Here is a 22,848-nt window from a genome sequence, read left to right as displayed (position 1 = left end):
CAAGCCTTCTAAGATGGAAACAAGGTTGAAGAACTTGCATTAAAATATAATCAAGAGAAGAAGAACTTACACAATCATAAGGAGAAGAAGAAGAAGAAGATCTTGAATTTGAAACAAGAAGGAAGGGAACTTGCCTTAGATGGTTGCAATCCAAAGAGATGAAGACACCCCTTGAAATTGAAAATTCCATAGTCTCCACTTAAAGCTTCAATGAAGAAGAACAATGGAGGAAGAAGAGACAATCGGGAGAGGGAGAAGAAGAAGGGAACAAGAAAGTAAGAAGAAAGAAAAGGAGGAAAAAAAATGTGGGAGACTTGTCTCCCAACTCATTTCAATCCATCTCCCTTTTAATTTTCTCTAATTTACCCTTCATACTAACACACACAATTCACATATCTCTTACCCATTTTGGTCATTTTACCATTTTCTTAATCTTTTTTTCTTTTTAATTAAGATACCATTCTCTATGCCCATAACCCAAGCCCAAGTCAAAATATATAGCCCAAGCCCAAGTCAAAATATATGGCCCAATCCAATTAAGGCCCAATGGACTTTTCTTGAGATTTGGGTTCAACCCAATTCATTTACACTTAAGATTTAATTATTTATCAATGGTCTAATTCAAATAAGGCCCAAACCCATTTAGCCCACAACTTTGAGACTTTTTCACACCAAATATTATTTTCATTAATTTACCCCCATTACCAACTCATATAATATTTTTAACAATTAATTAATAAAGGCAACAACTCTAATGTGCAAACTAAAATACCCATAACACCTAGACCCACTAACGGGTCGTTACAGTTTCTCCCCCCCTTAAGGGAATTTGGTCCCCCAAATTCATACCTAGTCAGTCAAATAGCCGGGGAAAGAGACGTATCATCTCATTCTCGAGCTCTTAAGTAGCCTCATCTGAAGAATGACGTTGCCACTAGACTTTAACAAACGGAATTGACCGATTTCGCAACACTTTTTCTTTTCGCTCCAAAATGCTAACAGGCATTTCTTCATATGAAGCATCCTGTCTAACCTCTAAAGCTCGATAATCTATCACGTGTTGGGGGTTTGACACATATTTCCTCAATATAGATACATGAAAAACATTGTGCACCCCCAACAACTGAGGAAGTAACGTTAACTTGTAAACCAAGGATCCATTTCCTCCAAAATCTCAAACGGCCCGATATAGTGAGGATTGAGTTTCCCCAAAACTCCAAATTAGCACACACCTATCATGGTATTACCCTAGTCCATACCTCGAGCTTAACGAGATATTCACCACACCACTCTCCTAACTAGGAATTATTTCATGTTCAACAAAGATAATGAGACTTTTCTTACTATCCGACGTCACTTGCCAACTGGGATCACTTCCCTTACCTAATTACCAACCTAGCCTCAATCATCTTTGTTTAGGCTACAATCTCCATATTCTCAAACTTATTGGGCTACCTCGATATTCGTGCCTTACATTGAAATAAGCGCATCATCTTGATTTGCGTGTTAACTTCAAAATTTGCACAAGTTACTTCATCTTAAGCCCCGAAGCACCTTTGACTGAGCCTCAAAGCACTTCCTTGGTATGTGTGCCTTGACCTTGAAACGCATGCAAATTCTCGATTCTCGTGCATCACCTCAATTCTAGTGCACTATCTCGATTTTTTGTGCACCGTCTCAAAACACGTGCCCGAACCCCTTTTTTTTTTTTTTTTTTTTTCCAAAATCTTTGAAATATTAGTAAATCTCCATTTCCTATTTTCTAGGGATTTTTTTTTTTCATATATATATATATATTTTAAGGATTTTCTGGTATATATATTATATATATATTTATATATATATATATATTTTTTTTACATATATATTATTATTATATATATATATATTTTTTTTTTCTCCTTCTTTCTCATTCTTCTCCCGAATTCCCTTCTTCTTCCTTCTTCCTTCTTCTTTCCTCTTCTGCAACGCACAATTAGGGCAACAACCACCGTGCACCGCCTCCATCGGCCGTCTCCACCATAGCCATCGCAGCACCTGCGTAACCAGCAGCCGCAAGCCACCGCGTGACTTCCTCATGCCCTAGCCGCCGATCACCATCTTCTTCTTCCTCTTCCTTTTCTCTGCAACTCACAAATCGGCTAATCAGCAACCGACCGCGAGCCTCGCCACCACCTCCGACGGCCGCCATCGCCAGCTCGGCAACCACCCCAGCGTTGCATCGCCATCAGCCGCAAGCCATCGCTTGGCTTCCTCACGCCTAGTCACTGATCACCAGCTCCTCCCAGCCATCACTGCCGGCACAATCGGCCGACACCTTGGCCAGATCCGGTCACGCAGTCACCGCTGCTTACTCCCTCGCACAGCCGTTGGCCCTTGCTCGGCTTCCCTCAGCCGCCACAGCGACCCTCGTCGCCTCTGCAACTGCTGCCATATCGGGGTCGATTCGACCCAATCGGTCTGACCCGACCGGACTCGGCACGACCCGACCCAATCTAACTCGGCCCGACCCGACCCGATCCAACTCGGCCTGACCCGACCCGATCCAACTCGGCCTGACCCGACCCGATCCAACTCGGCCCGACCCGACCGGACTTGATCCGCTTCAGGTTTGACCCATTAGATCTGACCCCTATCTAATTTGACTTATCAGATTAGATCTAACCCATATCTGATTTGATCCATTCAATTAGATCTAACACATATCTGGTTTGCTTAGATCTAACCAAATCCATATCTATCATGCCAAGGCACAACACAATGAACCCCCGGTCTCGATGTGGTGCCTGTGTAGTCTTAAATAGAGGATGTCATCCACAGTGTATTTTTGCTCCTTATTTTCGTTGTGAGAGTGGTACTGCTCATTTTGCTACCGTTCGTGAAGTTTATACTATCAGAAATGTCGTCAACCTCTTGACTCCGCTTTCGGTAAATGACCGATTTTGGGCTTCCGATACACTTCTCTTTGAAGCTCAAGCCCGGCTTCAGGATCCTGTTTATGGGTGTGTATCTCACATTCTTGCTCTTCAGCAACAGGTTAGTGAGCTGCAAGCTTATCGAGCTTATTTGCAAGATTCACTATTCGCATATTATTCTTCGCATCCCCTACTTGTTCCTCCATTTGATCCAAATCTCAACTGGAGCTCTAGTCCTCCCACCATCCCAGAGGCTACTCTACCTCACCCTGGCGAAACGAGCAGCAGCCAGATGCCACTCTCGGATGACCTTGATGAGCTAGGTCCAGTCATCTTTGGCCACCGCCGACTTCCTTGAGCATTGGCACATTATCAGTTTTTATGGTTTGCCCCCCTCTTTTTTTTTTTTTTTTTGACTGTACGGCTTGATCTCTTGTATTATATTTGAACATATGGAATGAATGTTATGTTTTGAGTACTTTAACATTTCATTTCCTTGTCCTTCCCTCAATAGCATATCAATTACAAACAAATTATCTCAACCTCTTACAATTTTTTAATAATTAATCACATCGAGGTAAATGATATCGAATCTTAATTGTCATCTCATTCGAAGATTGGAAATTTACATCCTAAGTCAGGCTACACAAACTTCTGAACTGCCGCGCCATGCTAGTGGCACTACCATGACACTACAATCCCCACGAAAATTAGGCTTAGTCCAGACATAACCTACAGTTCACTCTAGGTCTTCGGCGTTTAATCGTCTCTACAACAGACTAGTTATTCCATATAGAGGGTCACGGTCCCTCAACATGAGCTAACCTAGTGGCCACCTCCCACCTGCATTCAGTGGTCCCTAGCATTAAACCCGTCACTGATAGGCATCACCTGTAGTATTATTCCATGCTAGAGCCATTCCTCATTCCGTGGGTTTCACTCTCTATGGACATCTTGAGACAATACATGGTCTCAATATTCGGCGAACCATTTCATCACCTCTTCACTGCTATAAAGGACTTAACCCCTCATTTTCAAACACAATCAAATTACCTTTTGAACGTTATCTTAGCTTAACTTCATTCAAACCACTAAACACACCCTTAACTCTACTTGTCATTCCTATGTGTACAAGGACTCCTCTCATCCCAACTTTTGCTCTTATAACCTACCAATAATCCCCCGTCTAGTGTCCCCGGTCCAGTACCCCCAGCCTGTGGCTAATACACGGTAACTGGTCCAGTACCCCCAGCCTTAGGCTAGTACACGGTCCCAACACACGGCCCGGGTTTGCTCTGATACCAAAACTGTAGTGGCCCACTACCGGATAGTCCCGCTAGCATAGGATATCCGAAAGGAGGTCATCACAAGTGTGATATAGAACAATAACATACAACACCATAATACTATCCTTAGATAAACTCAGCGGAAGCTAACATAAAGGTTTACAACATCTTAGACCATAGTCTAAACAAAATGAAATACAAGGGCACTAACAAATTTTACAACATAAAATTTCCTCACACTTGCCCTCATCACAAATGCTAACATAGACCATCTAATTTGGAAGGTCTCTGTACACTTCTAACCCTGGGCTTTAGCCCCACTGGGCTCGCCCTCAACCACTGCTCTACTTGTACCTGGAATGACATGAGAGTAAACAAGGTGAGCCACAAGGCTCAGCAAGTGTATTTATAAAGCATGGAGATATAGAATCAAAGGCAGGGATAATCAAGATAGAATAAACAACTCTATGAGGAGATATTAGTATAACGCGACTCATAAGTTCTCGGTTTACATTAATTTCCCATGCCGTGATTATTACATATATTATGCACTCGTTCCCATGCTCATGCATATGCACCAATAGTAGGGAATTTTTTTTGCATAATTCTCAAGGCTCTCACGGCCTATATATATATATATATATATCCATTCATGAATATATATGCATCATGAAAATACATCAACAAATGATAACAATTTGAGCCACGCCTTCTGGGTTGATGGCCACCTCACCCGCGTCAAGCGCTCATAGGATATCCTTTCTCATCCACGGACTTAGCCGTCGCGCAAAATAATAGGTGCGCAAATCAGTATAATCATGCATCACATATGCATATCCCCATTTCATGTCAATCCTCAATGATTAAGAAAAATCTCAAATCATGCTTAACATGCACAATTACATAAATTAAAGTGTGCACTATCTTATGATCACAGGGTAAATTTTAATACATTTATTGACTCATACTTATAGAAATGTCCAAACCAATATTTACGGTATATTTTTACCCCAATAATAATCGCAAGGAATCAAAATTTATACATGCAAGAAACACTAAATCTTGTATGACACTAGACCCTAATGAATAAATGTCATTCCTTAAGAAATGTAGGGTGACACAAAACCCTGTTTAGATTTTTGCAATGTTCAACAAGAAAACGAATTAATATTGCAAGATTTATCGAAATAAGGAAAATAAAACCCTTTTATCCAACAATGAGGGTTATCAAGAATAATTCAAAAAAACAATGGAAGAACTATACAAAAATCATAATTTTAAACGTAGGAAGGATAGACTACATAAGAAGAGTTGAATAACAACATATTTTAGAAATTTCCAGATTTCAAGCATATTTTCAAAAATCCAATCTGGGCTCAATATTTGGTAAAATACCACAAACGATATACCAAATCAAAGCCTAATGAGTCTAGTTTCTGGAACATCAACTAGATTTGAAATTGGAAATAACCACAAGGAGATATTCCACGAAAACCGAAACAAGGCAGAATTTGTAACAGTAATTTACAGAATTCTACATAGAATTCAACAAGGTTGTTATGGGTACAAATCATAACCAAAAATTTCAAATCTTATACCGAATCAAAGCCCATGAAGTCTATTTTATAGAAAAAATAAATGGATCACAATTTGGATATAACCACAGAGCATTATACCCCAAAAACCGAAGCAAGAACAGATTATTCAAAAACAGAGCAGAAAATTTCCAGATTCTGGGCAAGAATTTACAAGGATACTGTAGGCTCAAAACACAGCCAAAAATTCTAAAGAATTTACCAAATGAATATTATCAAGTCTAGTTTATATAGAAACAAACGGATCTTGAATCGGATATAACCACAGAGAGCTATACCCTAAAGAGTACAACAAGGTCAGTTTACTCGAAAGCAGTAAAATTTCCAGATCTTAGCAGGGATTTACAAGGCTATAACATGATCAAATCTTAGTCAAAAAATTCGATTCTTGTGTCTAAAATGAAGCTTAAGATGTCTAGTTTACAACCCAACAAACGGATCTCAATTTGGATATAAACACAAGGAGTTATAGACCAAAGAACATAACATGGTCAGTGAATCCGAGAATAAGAATTTAAGAGCAACAACTTAAAAATGAAGAAAACAAGCCTTCTAAGATGGAAACAAGGTTGAAGAACTTGCATTAAAATATAATCAAGAGAAGAAGAACTTACACAATCATAAGGAGAAGAAGAAGAAGAAGATCTTGAATTTGAAACAAGAAGGAAGGGAACTTGCCTTAGATGGTTGCAATCCAAAGAGATGAAGACACCCCTTGAAATTGAAAATTCCATAGTCTCCACTTAAAGCTTCAATGAAGAAGAACAATGGAGGAAGAAGAGACAATCGGGAGAGGGAGAAGAAGAAGGGAACAAGAAAGTAAGAAGAAAGAAAAGGAGGAAAAAAAATGTGGGAGACTTGTCTCCCAACTCCTTTCAATCCATCTCCCTTTTAATTTTCTCTAATTTACCCTTCATACTAACACACACAATTCACATATCTCTTACCCATTTTGGTCATTTTACCATTTTCTTAATCTTTTTTTCTTTTTAATTAAGATACCATTCTCTATGCCCATAACCCAAGCCCAAGTCAAAATATATAGCCCAAGCCCAAGTCAAAATATATGGCCCAATCCAATTAAGGCCCAATGGACTTTTCTTGAGATTTGGGTTCAACCCAATTCATTTACACTTAAGATTTAATTATTTATCAATGGTCTAATTCAAATAAGGCCCAAACCCATTTAGCCCACAACTTTGAGACTTTTTCACACCAAATATTATTTTCATTAATTTACCCCAATTACCAACTCATATAATATTTTTAACAATTAATTAATAAAGGCAACAACTCTAATGTGCAAACTAAAATACCCATAACACCTAGACCCACTAACGGGTCGTTACAGTTTCTCCCCCCCTTAAGGGAATTTGGTCCCCCAAATTCATACCTAGTCAGTCAAATAGCCGGGGAAAGAGACGTATCATCTCATTCTCGAGCTCTTAAGTAGCCTCATCTGAAGAATGACGTTGCCACTAGACTTTAACAAACGGAATTGACCGATTTCGCAACACTTTTTCTTTTCGCTCCAAAATGCTAACAGGCATTTCTTCATATGAAGCATCCTGTCTAACCTCTAAAGCTCGATAATCTATCACGTGTTGGGGGTTTGACACATATTTCCTCAATATAGATACATGAAAAACATTGTGCACCCCCAACAACTGAGGAAGTAACGTTAACTTGTAAACCAAGGATCCATTTCCTCCAAAATCTCAAACGGCCCGATATAGTGAGGATTGAGTTTCCCCAAAACTCCAAATTAGCACACACCTATCATGGTATTACCCTAGTCCATACCTCGAGCTTAACGAGATATTCACCACACCACTCTCCTAACTAGGAATTATTTCATGTTCAACAAAGATAATGAGACTTTTCTTACTATCCGACGTCACTTGCCAACTGGGATCACTTCCCTTACCTAATTACCAACCTAGCCTCAATCATCTTTGTTTAGGCTACAATCTCCATATTCTCAAACTTATTGGGCTACCTCGATATTCGTGCCTTACATTGAAATAAGCGCATCATCTTGATTTGCGTGTTAACTTCAAAATTTGCACAAGTTACTTCATCTTAAGCCCCGAAGCACCTTTGACTGAGCCTCAAAGCACTTCCTTGGTATGTGTGCCTTGACCTTGAAACGCATGCAAATTCTCGATTCTCGTGCATCACCTCAATTCTAGTGCACTATCTCGATTTTTTGTGCACCGTCTCAAAACACGTGCCCGAACCCCTTTTTTTTTTTTTTTTTTTTTTTTTCCAAAATCTTTGAAATATTAGTAAATCTCCATTTCCTATTTTCTAGGGATTTTTTTTTTCATATATATATATATATTTTAAGGATTTTCTGGTATATATATTATATATATATTTATATATATATATATATATATTTTTTTTTTACATATATATTATTATTATATATATATATTTTTTTTTTCTCCTTCTTTCTCATTCTTCTCCCGAATTCCCTTCTTCTTCCTTCTTCCTTCTTCTTTCCTCTTCTGCAACGCACAATTAGGGCAACAACCACCGTGCACCGCCTCCATCGGCCGTCTCCACCATAGCCATCGCAGCACCTGCGTAACCAGCAGCCGCAAGCCACCGCGTGACTTCCTCATGCCCTAGCCGCCGATCACCATCTTCTTCTTCCTCTTCCTTTTCTCTGCAACTCACAAATCGGCTAATCAGCAACCGACCGCGAGCCTCGCCACCACCTCCGACGGCCGCCATCGCCAGCTCGGCAACCACCCCAGCGTTGCATCGCCATCAGCCGCAAGCCATCGCTTGGCTTCCTCACGCCTAGTCACTGATCACCAGCTCCTCCCAGCCATCACTGCCGGCACAATCGGCCGACACCTTGGCCAGATCCGGTCACGCAGTCACCGCTGCTTACTCCCTCGCACAGCCGTTGGCCCTTGCTCGGCTTCCCTCAGCCGCCACAGCGACCCTCGTCGCCTCTGCAACTGCTGCCATATCGGGGTCGATTCGACCCAATCGGTCTGACCCGACCGGACTCGGCACGACCCGACCCAATCTAACTCGGCCCGACCCGACCCGATCCAACTCGGCCTGACCCGACCCGATCCAACTCGGCCTGACCCGACCCGATCCAACTCGGCCCGACCCGACCGGACTTGATCCGCTTCAGGTTTGACCCATTAGATCTGACCCCTATCTAATTTGACTTATCAGATTAGATCTAACCCATATCTGATTTGATCCATTCAATTAGATCTAACACATATCTGGTTTGCTTAGATCTAACCAAATCCATATCTATCATGCCAAGGCACAACACAATGAACCCCCGGTCTCGATGTGGTGCCTGTGTAGTCTTAAATAGAGGATGTCATCCACAGTGTATTTTTGCTCCTTATTTTCGTTGTGAGAGTGGTACTGCTCATTTTGCTACCGTTCGTGAAGTTTATACTATCAGAAATGTCGTCAACCTCTTGACTCCGCTTTCGGTAAATGACCGATTTTGGGCTTCCGATACACTTCTCTTTGAAGCTCAAGCCCGGCTTCAGGATCCTGTTTATGGGTGTGTATCTCACATTCTTGCTCTTCAGCAACAGGTTAGTGAGCTGCAAGCTTATCGAGCTTATTTGCAAGATTCACTATTCGCATATTATTCTTCGCATCCCCTACTTGTTCCTCCATTTGATCCAAATCTCAACTGGAGCTCTAGTCCTCCCACCATCCCAGAGGCTACTCTACCTCACCCTGGCGAAACGAGCAGCAGCCAGATGCCACTCTCGGATGACCTTGATGAGCTAGGTCCAGTCATCTTTGGCCACCGCCGACTTCCTTGAGCATTGGCACATTATCAGTTTTTATGGTTTGCCCCCCTCTTTTTTTTTTTTTTTTGACTGTACGGCTTGATCTCTTGTATTATATTTGAACATATGGAATGAATGTTATGTTTTGAGTACTTTAACATTTCATTTCCTTGTCCTTCCCTCAATAGCATATCAATTACAAACAAATTATCTCAACCTCTTACAATTTTTTAATAATTAATCACATCGAGGTAAATGATATCGAATCTTAATTGTCATCTCATTCGAAGATTGGAAATTTACATCCTAAGTCAGGCTACACAAACTTCTGAACTGCCGCGCCATGCTAGTGGCACTACCATGACACTACAATCCCCACGAAAATTAGGCTTAGTCCAGACATAACCTACAGTTCACTCTAGGTCTTCGGCGTTTAATCGTCTCTACAACAGACTAGTTATTCCATATAGAGGGTCACGGTCCCTCAACATGAGCTAACCTAGTGGCCACCTCCCACCTGCATTCAGTGGTCCCTAGCATTAAACCCGTCACTGATAGGCATCACCTGTAGTATTATTCCATGCTAGAGCCATTCCTCATTCCGTGGGTTTCACTCTCTATGGACATCTTGAGACAATACATGGTCTCAATATTCGGCGAACCATTTCATCACCTCTTCACTGCTATAAAGGACTTAACCCCTCATTTTCAAACACAATCAAATTACCTTTTGAACGTTATCTTAGCTTAACTTCATTCAAACCACTAAACACACCCTTAACTCTACTTGTCATTCCTATGTGTACAAGGACTCCTCTCATCCCAACTTTTGCTCTTATAACCTACCAATAATCCCCCGTCTAGTGTCCCCGGTCCAGTACCCCCAGCCTGTGGCTAATACACGGTAACTGGTCCAGTACCCCCAGCCTTAGGCTAGTACACGGTCCCAACACACGGCCCGGGTTTGCTCTGATACCAAAACTGTAGTGGCACACTACCGGATAGTCCCGCTAGCATAGGATATCCGAAAGGAGGTCATCACAAGTGTGATATAGAACAATAACATACAACACCATAATACTATCCTTAGATAAACTCAGCGGAAGCTAACATAAAGGTTTACAACATCTTAGACCATAGTCTAAACAAAATGAAATACAAGGGCACTAACAAATTTTACAACATAAAATTTCCTCACACTTGCCCTCATCACAAATGCTAACATAGACCATCTAATTTGGAAGGTCTCTGTACACTTCTAACCCTGGGCTTTAGCCACACTGGGCTCGCCCTCAACCACTGCTCTACTTGTACCTGGAATGACATGAGAGTAAACAAGGTGAGCCACAAGGCTCAGCAAGTGTATTTATAAAGCATGGAGATATAGAATCAAAGGCAGGGATAATCAAGATAGAATAAACAACTCTATGAGGAGATATTAGTATAACGCGACTCATAAGTTCTCGGTTTACATTAATTTCCCATGCCGTGATTATTACATATATTATGCACTCGTTCCCATGCTCATGCATATGCACCAATAGTAGGGAATTTTTTTTGCATAATTCTCAAGGCTCTCACGGCCTATATATATATATATATATCCATTCATGAATATATATGCATCATGAAAATACATCAACAAATGATAACAATTTGAGCCACGCCTTCTGGGTTGATGGCCACCTCACCCGCGTCAAGCGCTCATAGGATATCCTTTCTCATCCACGGACTTAGCCGTCGCGCAAAATAATAGGTGCGCAAATCAGTATAATCATGCATCACATATGCATATCCCCATTTCATGTCAATCCTCAATGATTAAGAAAAATCTCAAATCATGCTTAACATGCACAATTACATAAATTAAAGTGTGGACTATCTTATGATCACAGGGTAAATTTTAATACATTTATTGACTCATACTTATAGAAATGTCCAAACCAATATTTACGGTATATTTTTACCCCAATAATAATCGCAAGGAATCAAAATTTATACATGCAAGAAACACTAAATCTTGTATGACACTAGACCCTAATGAATAAATGTCATTCCTTAAGAAATGTAGGGTGACACAAAACCCTGTTTAGATTTTTGCAATGTTCAACAAGAAAACGAATTAATATTGCAAGATTTATCGAAATAAGGAAAATAAAACCCTTTTATCCAACAATGAGGGTTATCAAGAATAATTCAAAAAAACAATGGAAGAACTATACAAAAATCATAATTTTAAACGTAGGAAGGATAGACTACATAAGAAGAGTTGAATAACAACATATTTTAGAAATTTCCAGATTTCAAGCATATTTTCAAAAATCCAATCTGGGCTCAATATTTGTAAAATACCACAAACGATATACCAAATCAAAGCCTAATGAGTCTAGTTTCTGGAACATCAACTAGATTTGAAATTGGAAATAACCACAAGGAGATATTCCACGAAAACCGAAACAAGGCAGAATTTGTAACAGTAATTTACAGAATTCTACATAGAATTCAACAAGGTTGTTATGGGTACAAATCATAACCAAAAATTTCAAATCTTATACCGAATCAAAGCCCATGAAGTCTATTTTATAGAAAAAATAAATGGATCACAATTTGGATATAACCACAGAGCATTATACCCCAAAAACCGAAGCAAGAACAGATTATTCAAAAACAGAGCAGAAAATTTCCAGATTCTGGGCAAGAATTTACAAGGATACTGTAGGCTCAAAACACAGCCAAAAATTCTAAAGAATTTACCAAATGAATATTATCAAGTCTAGTTTATATAGAAACAAACGGATCTTGAATCGGATATAACCACAGAGAGCTATACCCTAAAGAGTACAACAAGGTCAGTTTACTCGAAAGCAGTAAAATTTCCAGATCTTAGCAGGGATTTACAAGGCTATAACATGATCAAATCTTAGTCAAAAAATTCGATTCTTGTGTCTAAAATGAAGCTTAAGATGTCTAGTTTACAACCCAACAAACGGATCTCAATTTGGATATAAACACAAGGAGTTATAGACCAAAGAACATAACATGGTCAGTGAATCCGAGAATAAGAATTTAAGAGCAACAACTTAAAAATGAAGAAAACAAGCCTTCTAAGATGGAAACAAGGTTGAAGAACTTGCATTAAAATATAATCAAGAGAAGAAGAACTTACACAATCATAAGGAGAAGAAGAAGAAGAAGATCTTGAATTTGAAACAAGAAGGAAGGGAACTTGCCTTAGATGGTTGCAATCCAAAGAGATGAAGACACCCCTTGAAATTGAAAATTCCATAGTCTCCACTTAAAGCTTCAATGAAGAAGAACAATGGAGGAAGAAGAGACAATCGGGAGAGGGAGAAGAAGAAGGGAACAAGAAAGTAAGAAGAAAGAAAAGGAGGAAAAAAAATGTGGGAGACTTGTCTCCCAACTCCTTTCAATCCATCTCCCTTTTAATTTTCTCTAATTTACCCTTCATACTAACACACACAATTCACATATCTCTTACCCATTTTGGTCATTTTACCATTTTCTTAATCTTTTTTTCTTTTTAATTAAGATACCATTCTCTATGCCCATAACCCAAGCCCAAGTCAAAATATATAGCCCAAGCCCAAGTCAAAATATATGGCCCAATCCAATTAAGGCCCAATGGACTTTTCTTGAGATTTGGGTTCAACCCAATTCATTTACACTTAAGATTTAATTATTTATCAATGGTCTAATTCAAATAAGGCCCAAACCCATTTAGCCCACAACTTTGAGACTTTTTCACACCAAATATTATTTTCATTAATTTACCCCCATTACCAACTCATATAATATTTTTAACAATTAATTAATAAAGGCAACAACTCTAATGTGCAAACTAAAATACCCATAACACCTAGACCCACTAACGGGTCGTTACAGTTTCTCCCCCCCTTAAGGGAATTTGGTCCCCCAAATTCATACCTAGTCAGTCAAATAGCCGGGGAAAGAGACGTATCATCTCATTCTCGAGCTCTTAAGTAGCCTCATCTGAAGAATGACGTTGCCACTAGACTTTAACAAACGGAATTGACCGATTTCGCAACACTTTTTCTTTTCGCTCCAAAATGCTAACAGGCATTTCTTCATATGAAGCATCCTGTCTAACCTCTAAAGCTCGATAATCTATCACGTGTTGGGGGTTTGACACATATTTCCTCAATATAGATACATGAAAAACATTGTGCACCCCCAACAACTGAGGAAGTAACGTTAACTTGTAAACCAAGGATCCATTTCCTCCAAAATCTCAAACGGCCCGATATAGTGAGGATTGAGTTTCCCCAAAACTCCAAATTAGCACACACCTATCATGGTATTACCCTAGTCCATACCTCGAGCTTAACGAGATATTCACCACACCACTCTCCTAACTAGGAATTATTTCATGTTCAACAAAGATAATGAGACTTTTCTTACTATCCGACGTCACTTGCCAACTGGGATCACTTCCCTTACCTAATTACCAACCTAGCCTCAATCATCTTTGTTTAGGCTACAATCTCCATATTCTCAAACTTATTGGGCTACCTCGATATTCGTGCCTTACATTGAAATAAGCGCATCATCTTGATTTGCGTGTTAACTTCAAAATTTGCACAAGTTACTTCATCTTAAGCCCCGAAGCACCTTTGACTGAGCCTCAAAGCACTTCCTTGGTATGTGTGCCTTGACCTTGAAACGCATGCAAATTCTCGATTCTCGTGCATCACCTCAATTCTAGTGCACTATCTCGATTTTTTGTGCACCGTCTCAAAACACGTGCCCGAACCCCTTTTTTTTTTTTTTTTTTTTTTTCCAAAATCTTTGAAATATTAGTAAATCTCCATTTCCTATTTTCTAGGGATTTTTTTTTTTCATATATATATATATATTTTAAGGATTTTCTGGTATATATATTATATATATATTTATATATATATATATATTTTTTTACATATATATTATTATTATATATATATATATTTTTTTTCTCCTTCTTTCTCATTCTTCTCCCGAATTCCCTTCTTCTTCCTTCTTCCTTCTTCTTTCCTCTTCTGCAACGCACAATTAGGGCAACAACCACCGTGCACCGCCTCCATCGGCCGTCTCCACCATAGCCATCGCAGCACCTGCGTAACCAGCAGCCGCAAGCCACCGCGTGACTTCCTCATGCCCTAGCCGCCGATCACCATCTTCTTCTTCCTCTTCCTTTTCTCTGCAACTCACAAATCGGCTAATCAGCAACCGACCGCGAGCCTCGCCACCACCTCCGACGGCCGCCATCGCCAGCTCGGCAACCACCCCAGCGTTGCATCGCCATCAGCCGCAAGCCATCGCTTGGCTTCCTCACGCCTAGTCACTGATCACCAGCTCCTCCCAGCCATCACTGCCGGCACAATCGGCCGACACCTTGGCCAGATCCGGTCACGCAGTCACCGCTGCTTACTCCCTCGCACAGCCGTTGGCCCTTGCTCGGCTTCCCTCAGCCGCCACAGCGACCCTCGTCGCCTCTGCAACTGCTGCCATATCGGGGTCGATTCGACCCAATCGGTCTGACCCGACCGGACTCGGCACGACCCGACCCAATCTAACTCGGCCCGACCCGACCCGATCCAACTCGGCCTGACCCGACCCGATCCAACTCGGCCTGACCCGACCCGATCCAACTCGGCCCGACCCGACCGGACTTGATCCGCTTCAGGTTTGACCCATTAGATCTGACCCCTATCTAATTTGACTTATCAGATTAGATCTAACCCATATCTGATTTGATCCATTCAATTAGATCTAACACATATCTGGTTTGCTTAGATCTAACCAAATCCATATCTATCATGCCAAGGCACAACACAATGAACCCCCGGTCTCGATGTGGTGCCTGTGTAGTCTTAAATAGAGGATGTCATCCACAGTGTATTTTTGCTCCTTATTTTCGTTGTGAGAGTGGTACTGCTCATTTTGCTACCGTTCGTGAAGTTTATACTATCAGAAATGTCGTCAACCTCTTGACTCCGCTTTCGGTAAATGACCGATTTTGGGCTTCCGATACACTTCTCTTTGAAGCTCAAGCCCGGCTTCAGGATCCTGTTTATGGGTGTGTATCTCACATTCTTGCTCTTCAGCAACAGGTTAGTGAGCTGCAAGCTTATCGAGCTTATTTGCAAGATTCACTATTCGCATATTATTCTTCGCATCCCCTACTTGTTCCTCCATTTGATCCAAATCTCAACTGGAGCTCTAGTCCTCCCACCATCCCAGAGGCTACTCTACCTCACCCTGGCGAAACGAGCAGCAGCCAGATGCCACTCTCGGATGACCTTGATGAGCTAGGTCCAGTCATCTTTGGCCACCGCCGACTTCCTTGAGCATTGGCACATTATCAGTTTTTATGGTTTGCCCCCCTCTTTTTTTTTTTTTTTTGACTGTACGGCTTGATCTCTTGTATTATATTTGAACATATGGAATGAATGTTATGTTTTGAGTACTTTAACATTTCATTTCCTTGTCCTTCCCTCAATAGCATATCAATTACAAACAAATTATCTCAACCTCTTACAATTTTTTAATAATTAATCACATCGAGGTAAATGATATCGAATCTTAATTGTCATCTCATTCGAAGATTGGAAATTTACATCCTAAGTCAGGCTACACAAACTTCTGAACTGCCGCGCCATGCTAGTGGCACTACCATGACACTACAATCCCCACGAAAATTAGGCTTAGTCCAGACATAACCTACAGTTCACTCTAGGTCTTCGGCGTTTAATCGTCTCTACAACAGACTAGTTATTCCATATAGAGGGTCACGGTCCCTCAACATGAGCTAACCTAGTGGCCACCTCCCACCTGCATTCAGTGGTCCCTAGCATTAAACCCGTCACTGATAGGCATCACCTGTAGTATTATTCCATGCTAGAGCCATTCCTCATTCCGTGGGTTTCACTCTCTATGGACATCTTGAGACAATACATGGTCTCAATATTCGGCGAACCATTTCATCACCTCTTCACTGCTATAAAGGACTTAACCCCTCATTTTCAAACACAATCAAATTACCTTTTGAACGTTATCTTAGCTTAACTTCATTCAAACCACTAAACACACCCTTAACTCTACTTGTCATTCCTATGTGTACAAGGACTCCTCTCATCCCAACTTTTGCTCTTATAACCTACCAATAATCCCCCGTCTAGTGTCCCCGGTCCAGTACCCCCAGCCTGTGGCTAATACACGGTAACTGGTCCAGTACCCCCAGCCTTAGGCTAGTACACGGTCCCAACACACGGCCCGGGTTTGCTCTGATACCAAAACTGTAGTGGCCCACTACCGGATAGTCCCGCTAGCATAGGATATCCGAAAGGAGGTCATCACAAGTGTGATATAGAACAATAACATACAACACCATAATACTATCCTTAGATAAACTCAGCGGAAGCTAACATAAAGGTTTACAACATCTTAGACCATAGTCTAAACAAAATGAAATACAAGGGCACTAACAAATTTTACAACATAAAATTTCCTCACACTTGCCCTCATCACAAATGCTAACATAGACCATCTAATTTGGAAGGTCTCTGTACACTTCTAACCCTGGGCTTTAGCCCCACTGGGCTCGCCCTCAACCACTGCTCTACTTGTACCTGGAATGACATGAGAGTAAACAAGGTGAGCCACAAGGCTCAGCAAGTGTATTTATAAAGCATGGAGATATAGAATCAAAGGCAGGGATAATCAAGATAGAATAAACAACTCTATGAGGAGATATTAGTATAACGCGACTCATAAGTTCTCGGTTTACATTAATTTCCCATGCCGTGATTATTACATATATTATGCACTCGTTCCCATGCTCATGCATATGCACCAATAGTAGGGAATTTTTTTTGCATAATTCTCAAGGCTCTCACGGCCTATATATATATATATATATCCATTCATGAATATATATGCATCATGAAAATACATCAACAAATGATAACAATTTGAGCCACGCCTTCTGGGTTGATGGCCACCTCACCCGCGTCAAGCGCTCATAGGATATCCTTTCTCATCCACGGACTTAGCCGTCGCGCAAAATAATAGGTGCGCAAATCAGTATAATCATGCATCACATATGCATATCCCCATTTCATGTCAATCCTCAATGATTAAGAAAAATCTCAAATCATGCTTAACATGCACAATTACATAAATTAAAGTGTGCACTATCTTATGATCACAGGGTAAATTTTAATACATTTATTGACTCATACTTATAGAAATGTCCAAACCAATATTTACGGTATATTTTTACCCCAATAATAATCGCAAGGAATCAAAATTTATACATGCAAGAAACACTAAATCTTGTATGACACTAGACCCTAATGAATAAATGTCATTCCTTAAGAAATGTAGGGTGACACAAAACCCTGTTTAGATTTTTGCAATGTTCAACAAGAAAACGAATTAATATTGCAAGATTTATCGAAATAAGGAAAATAAAACCCTTTTATCCAACAATGAGGGTTATCAAGAATAATTCAAAAAAACAATGGAAGAACTATACAAAAATCATAATTTTAAACGTAGGAAGGATAGACTACATAAGAAGAGTTGAATAACAACATATTTTAGAAATTTCCAGATTTCAAGCATATTTTCAAAAATCCAATCTGGGCTCAATATTTGGTAAAATACCACAAACGATATACCAAATCAAAGCCTAATGAGTCTAGTTTCTGGAACATCAACTAGATTTGAAATTGGAAATAACCACAAGGAGATATTCCACGAAAACCGAAACAAGGCAGAATTTGTAACAGTAATTTACAGAATTCTACATAGAATTCAACAAGGTTGTTATGGGTACAAATCATAACCAAAAATTTCAAATCTTATACCGAATCAAAGCCCATGAAGTCTATTTTATAGAAAAAATAAATGGATCACAATTTGGATATAACCACAGAGCATTATACCCCAAAAACCGAAGCAAGAACAGATTATTCAAAAACAGAGCAGAAAATTTCCAGATTCTGGGCAAGAATTTACAAGGATACTGTAGGCTCAAAACACAGCCAAAAATTCTAAAGAATTTACCAAATGAATATTATCAAGTCTAGTTTATATAGAAACAAACGGATCTTGAATCGGATATAACCACAGAGAGTTATACCCTAAAGAGTACAACAAGGTCAGTTTACTCGAAAGCAGTAAAATTTCCAGATCTTAGCAGGGATTTACAAGGCTATAACATGATCAAATCTTAGTCAAAAAATTCGATTCTTGTGTCTAAAATGAAGCTTAAGATGTCTAGTTTACAACCCAACAAACGGATCTCAATTTGGATATAAACACAAGGAGTTATAGACCAAAGAACATAACATGGTCAGTGAATCCGAGAATAAGAATTTAAGAGCAACAACTTAAAAATGAAGAAAACAAGCCTTCTAAGATGGAAACAAGGTTGAAGAACTTGCATTAAAATATAATCAAGAGAAGAAGAACTTACACAATCATAAGGAGAAGAAGAAGAAGAAGATCTTGAATTTGAAACAAGAAGGAAGGGAACTTGCCTTAGATGGTTGCAATCCAAAGAGATGAAGACACCCCTTGAAATTGAAAATTCCATAGTCTCCACTTAAAGCTTCAATGAAGAAGAACAATGGAGGAAGAAGAGACAATCGGGAGAGGGAGAAGAAGAAGGGAACAAGAAAGTAAGAAGAAAGAAAAGGAGGAAAAAAAATGTGGGAGACTTGTCTCCCAACTCCTTTCAATCCATCTCCCTTTTAATTTTCTCTAATTTACCCTTCATACTAACACACACAATTCACATATCTCTTACCCATTTTGGTCATTTTACCATTTTCTTAATCTTTTTTCTTTTTTAATTAAGATACCATTCTCTATGCCCATAACCCAAGCCCAAGTCAAAATATATAGCCCAAGCCCAAGTCAAAATATATGGCCCAATCCAATTAAGGCCCAATGGACTTTTCTTGAGATTTGGGTTCAACCCAATTCATTTACACTTAAGATTTAATTATTTATCAATGGTCTAATTCAAATAAGGCCCAAACCCATTTAGCCCACAACTTTGAGACTTTTTCACACCAAATATTATTTTCATTAATTTACCCCCATTACCAACTCATATAATATTTTTAACAATTAATTAATAAAGGCAACAACTCTAATGTGCAAACTAAAATACCCATAACACCTAGACCCACTAACGGGTCGTTACAGTTTCTCCCCCCCTTAAGGGAATTTGGTCCCCCAAATTCATACCTAGTCAGTCAAATAGCCGGGGAAAGAGACGTATCATCTCATTCTCGAGCTCTTAAGTAGCCTCATCTGAAGAATGACGTTGCCACTAGACTTTAACAAACGGAATTGACCGATTTCGCAACACTTTTTCTTTTCGCTCCAAAATGCTAACAGGCATTTCTTCATATGAAGCATCCTGTCTAACCTCTAAAGCTCGATAATCTATCACGTGTTGGGGGTTTGACACATATTTCCTCAATATAGATACATGAAAAACATTGTGCACCCCCAACAACTGAGGAAGTAACGTTAACTTGTAAACCAAGGATCCATTTCCTCCAAAATCTCAAACGGCCCGATATAGTGAGGATTGAGTTTCCCCAAAACTCCAAATTAGCACACACCTATCATGGTATTACCCTAGTCCATACCTCGAGCTTAACGAGATATTCACCACACCACTCTCCTAACTAGGAATTATTTCATGTTCAACAAAGATAATGAGACTTTTCTTACTATCCGACGTCACTTGCCAACTGGGATCACTTCCCTTACCTAATTACCAACCTAGCCTCAATCATCTTTGTTTAGGCTACAATCTCCATATTCTCAAACTTATTGGGCTACCTCGATATTCGTGCCTTACATTGAAATAAGCGCATCATCTTGATTTGCGTGTTAACTTCAAAATTTGCACAAGTTACTTCATCTTAAGCCCCGAAGCACCTTTGACTGAGCCTCAAAGCACTTCCTTGGTATGTGTGCCTTGACCTTGAAACGCATGCAAATTCTCGATTCTCGTGCATCACCTCAATTCTAGTGCACTATCTCGATTTTTTGTGCACCGTCTCAAAACACGTGCCCGAACCCCTTTTTTTTTTTTTTTTTTTTTTTTCCAAAATCTTTGAAATATTAGTAAATCTCCATTTCCTATTTTCTAGGGATTTTTTTTTTTCATATATATATATATATTTTAAGGATTTTCTGGTATATATATTATATATATATTTATATATATATATATATTTTTTTACATATATATTATTATTATATATATATATATTTTTTTTCTCCTTCTTTCTCATTCTTCTCCCGAATTCCCTTCTTCTTCCTTCTTCCTTCTTCTTTCCTCTTCTGCAACGCACAATTAGGGCAACAACCACCGTGCACCGCCTCCATCGGCCGTCTCCACCATAGCCATCGCAGCACCTGCGTAACCAGCAGCCGCAAGCCACCGCGTGACTTCCTCATGCCCTAGCCGCCGATCACCATCTTCTTCTTCCTCTTCCTTTTCTCTGCAACTCACAAATCGGCTAATCAGCAACCGACCGCGAGCCTCGCCACCACCTCCGACGGCCGCCATCGCCAGCTCGGCAACCACCCCAGCGTTGCATCGCCATCAGCCGCAAGCCATCGCTTGGCTTCCTCACGCCTAGTCACTGATCACCAGCTCCTCCCAGCCATCACTGCCGGCACAATCGGCCGACACCTTGGCCAGATCCGGTCACGCAGTCACCGCTGCTTACTCCCTCGCACAGCCGTTGGCCCTTGCTCGGCTTCCCTCAGCCGCCACAGCGACCCTCGTCGCCTCTGCAACTGCTGCCATATCGGGGTCGATTCGACCCAATCGGTCTGACCCGACCGGACTCGGCACGACCCGACCCAATCTAACTCGGCCCGACCCGACCCGATCCAACTCGGCCTGACCCGACCCGATCCAACTCGGCCTGACCCGACCCGATCCAACTCGGCCCGACCCGACCGGACTTGATCCGCTTCAGGTTTGACCCATTAGATCTGACCCCTATCTAATTTGACTTATCAGATTAGATCTAACCCATATCTGATTTGATCCATTCAATTAGATCTAACACATATCTGGTTTGCTTAGATCTAACCAAATCCATATCTATCATGCCAAGGCACAACACAATGAACCCCCGGTCTCGATGTGGTGCCTGTGTAGTCTTAAATAGAGGATGTCATCCACAGTGTATTTTTGCTCCTTATTTTCGTTGTGAGAGTGGTACTGCTCATTTTGCTACCGTTCGTGAAGTTTATACTATCAGAAATGTCGTCAACCTCTTGACTCCGCTTTCGGTAAATGACCGATTTTGGGCTTCCGATACACTTCTCTTTGAAGCTCAAGCCCGGCTTCAGGATCCTGTTTATGGGTGTGTATCTCACATTCTTGCTCTTCAGCAACAGGTTAGTGAGCTGCAAGCTTATCGAGCTTATTTGCAAGATTCACTATTCGCATATTATTCTTCGCATCCCCTACTTGTTCCTCCATTTGATCCAAATCTCAACTGGAGCTCTAGTCCTCCCACCATCCCAGAGGCTACTCTACCTCACCCTGGCGAAACGAGCAGCAGCCAGATGCCACTCTCGGATGACCTTGATGAGCTAGGTCCAGTCATCTTTGGCCACCGCCGACTTCCTTGAGCATTGGCACATTATCAGTTTTTATGGTTTGCCCCCCTCTTTTTTTTTTTTTTTGACTGTACGGCTTGATCTCTTGTATTATATTTGAACATATGGAATGAATGTTATGTTTTGAGTACTTTAACATTTCATTTCCTTGTCCTTCCCTCAATAGCATATCAATTACAAACAAATTATCTCAACCTCTTACAATTTTTTAATAATTAATCACATCGAGGTAAATGATATCGAATCTTAATTGTCATCTCATTCGAAGATTGGAAATTTACATCCTAAGTCAGGCTACACAAACTTCTGAACTGCCGCGCCATGCTAGTGGCACTACCATGACACTACAATCCCCACGAAAATTAGGCTTAGTCCAGACATAACCTACAGTTCACTCTAGGTCTTCGGCGTTTAATCGTCTCTACAACAGACTAGTTATTCCATATAGAGGGTCACGGTCCCTCAACATGAGCTAACCTAGTGGCCACCTCCCACCTGCATTCAGTGGTCCCTAGCATTAAACCCGTCACTGATAGGCATCACCTGTAGTATTATTCATGCTAGAGCC

At 40.4% G+C, this 22,848-nt stretch overlaps 3 protein-coding genes across 3 annotated transcripts; all 3 read left to right on the top strand.

Annotated features, from left to right (window-relative positions):
- Positions 1-9,107: 9,107 nt before the first annotated feature.
- Positions 9,108-9,620, top strand: LOC127799863 (LOB domain-containing protein 18-like). Its single transcript, XM_052334078.1, has one exon. The coding sequence runs from the start codon at positions 9,108-9,110 to the stop codon at positions 9,618-9,620; it is 513 nt and encodes a 170-aa protein (XP_052190038.1).
- A 5,822-nt stretch (positions 9,621-15,442) lies between these two features.
- Positions 15,443-15,955, top strand: LOC127799862 (LOB domain-containing protein 18-like). The gene has a single exon (XM_052334077.1). It carries the CDS (start codon positions 15,443-15,445, stop codon positions 15,953-15,955), a length of 513 nt encoding a protein of 170 aa, XP_052190037.1.
- Positions 15,956-21,779: 5,824 nt separating this feature from the next.
- On the top strand, positions 21,780-22,292 carry LOC127799861 (LOB domain-containing protein 18-like). The gene has a single exon (XM_052334076.1). It carries the CDS (start codon positions 21,780-21,782, stop codon positions 22,290-22,292), a length of 513 nt encoding a protein of 170 aa, XP_052190036.1.
- Positions 22,293-22,848: the final 556 nt, after the last annotated feature.

The sequence above is a fragment of the Diospyros lotus genome, chromosome 4, assembly GCF_014633365.1.
Source record: "Diospyros lotus cultivar Yz01 chromosome 4, ASM1463336v1, whole genome shotgun sequence".
Taxonomy (NCBI): Eukaryota; Viridiplantae; Streptophyta; class Magnoliopsida; order Ericales; family Ebenaceae; genus Diospyros; species Diospyros lotus.
The sequence above is the reverse complement of the archived record's forward strand: the minus strand, read 5'-3'. Positions and strand labels throughout refer to the sequence as shown.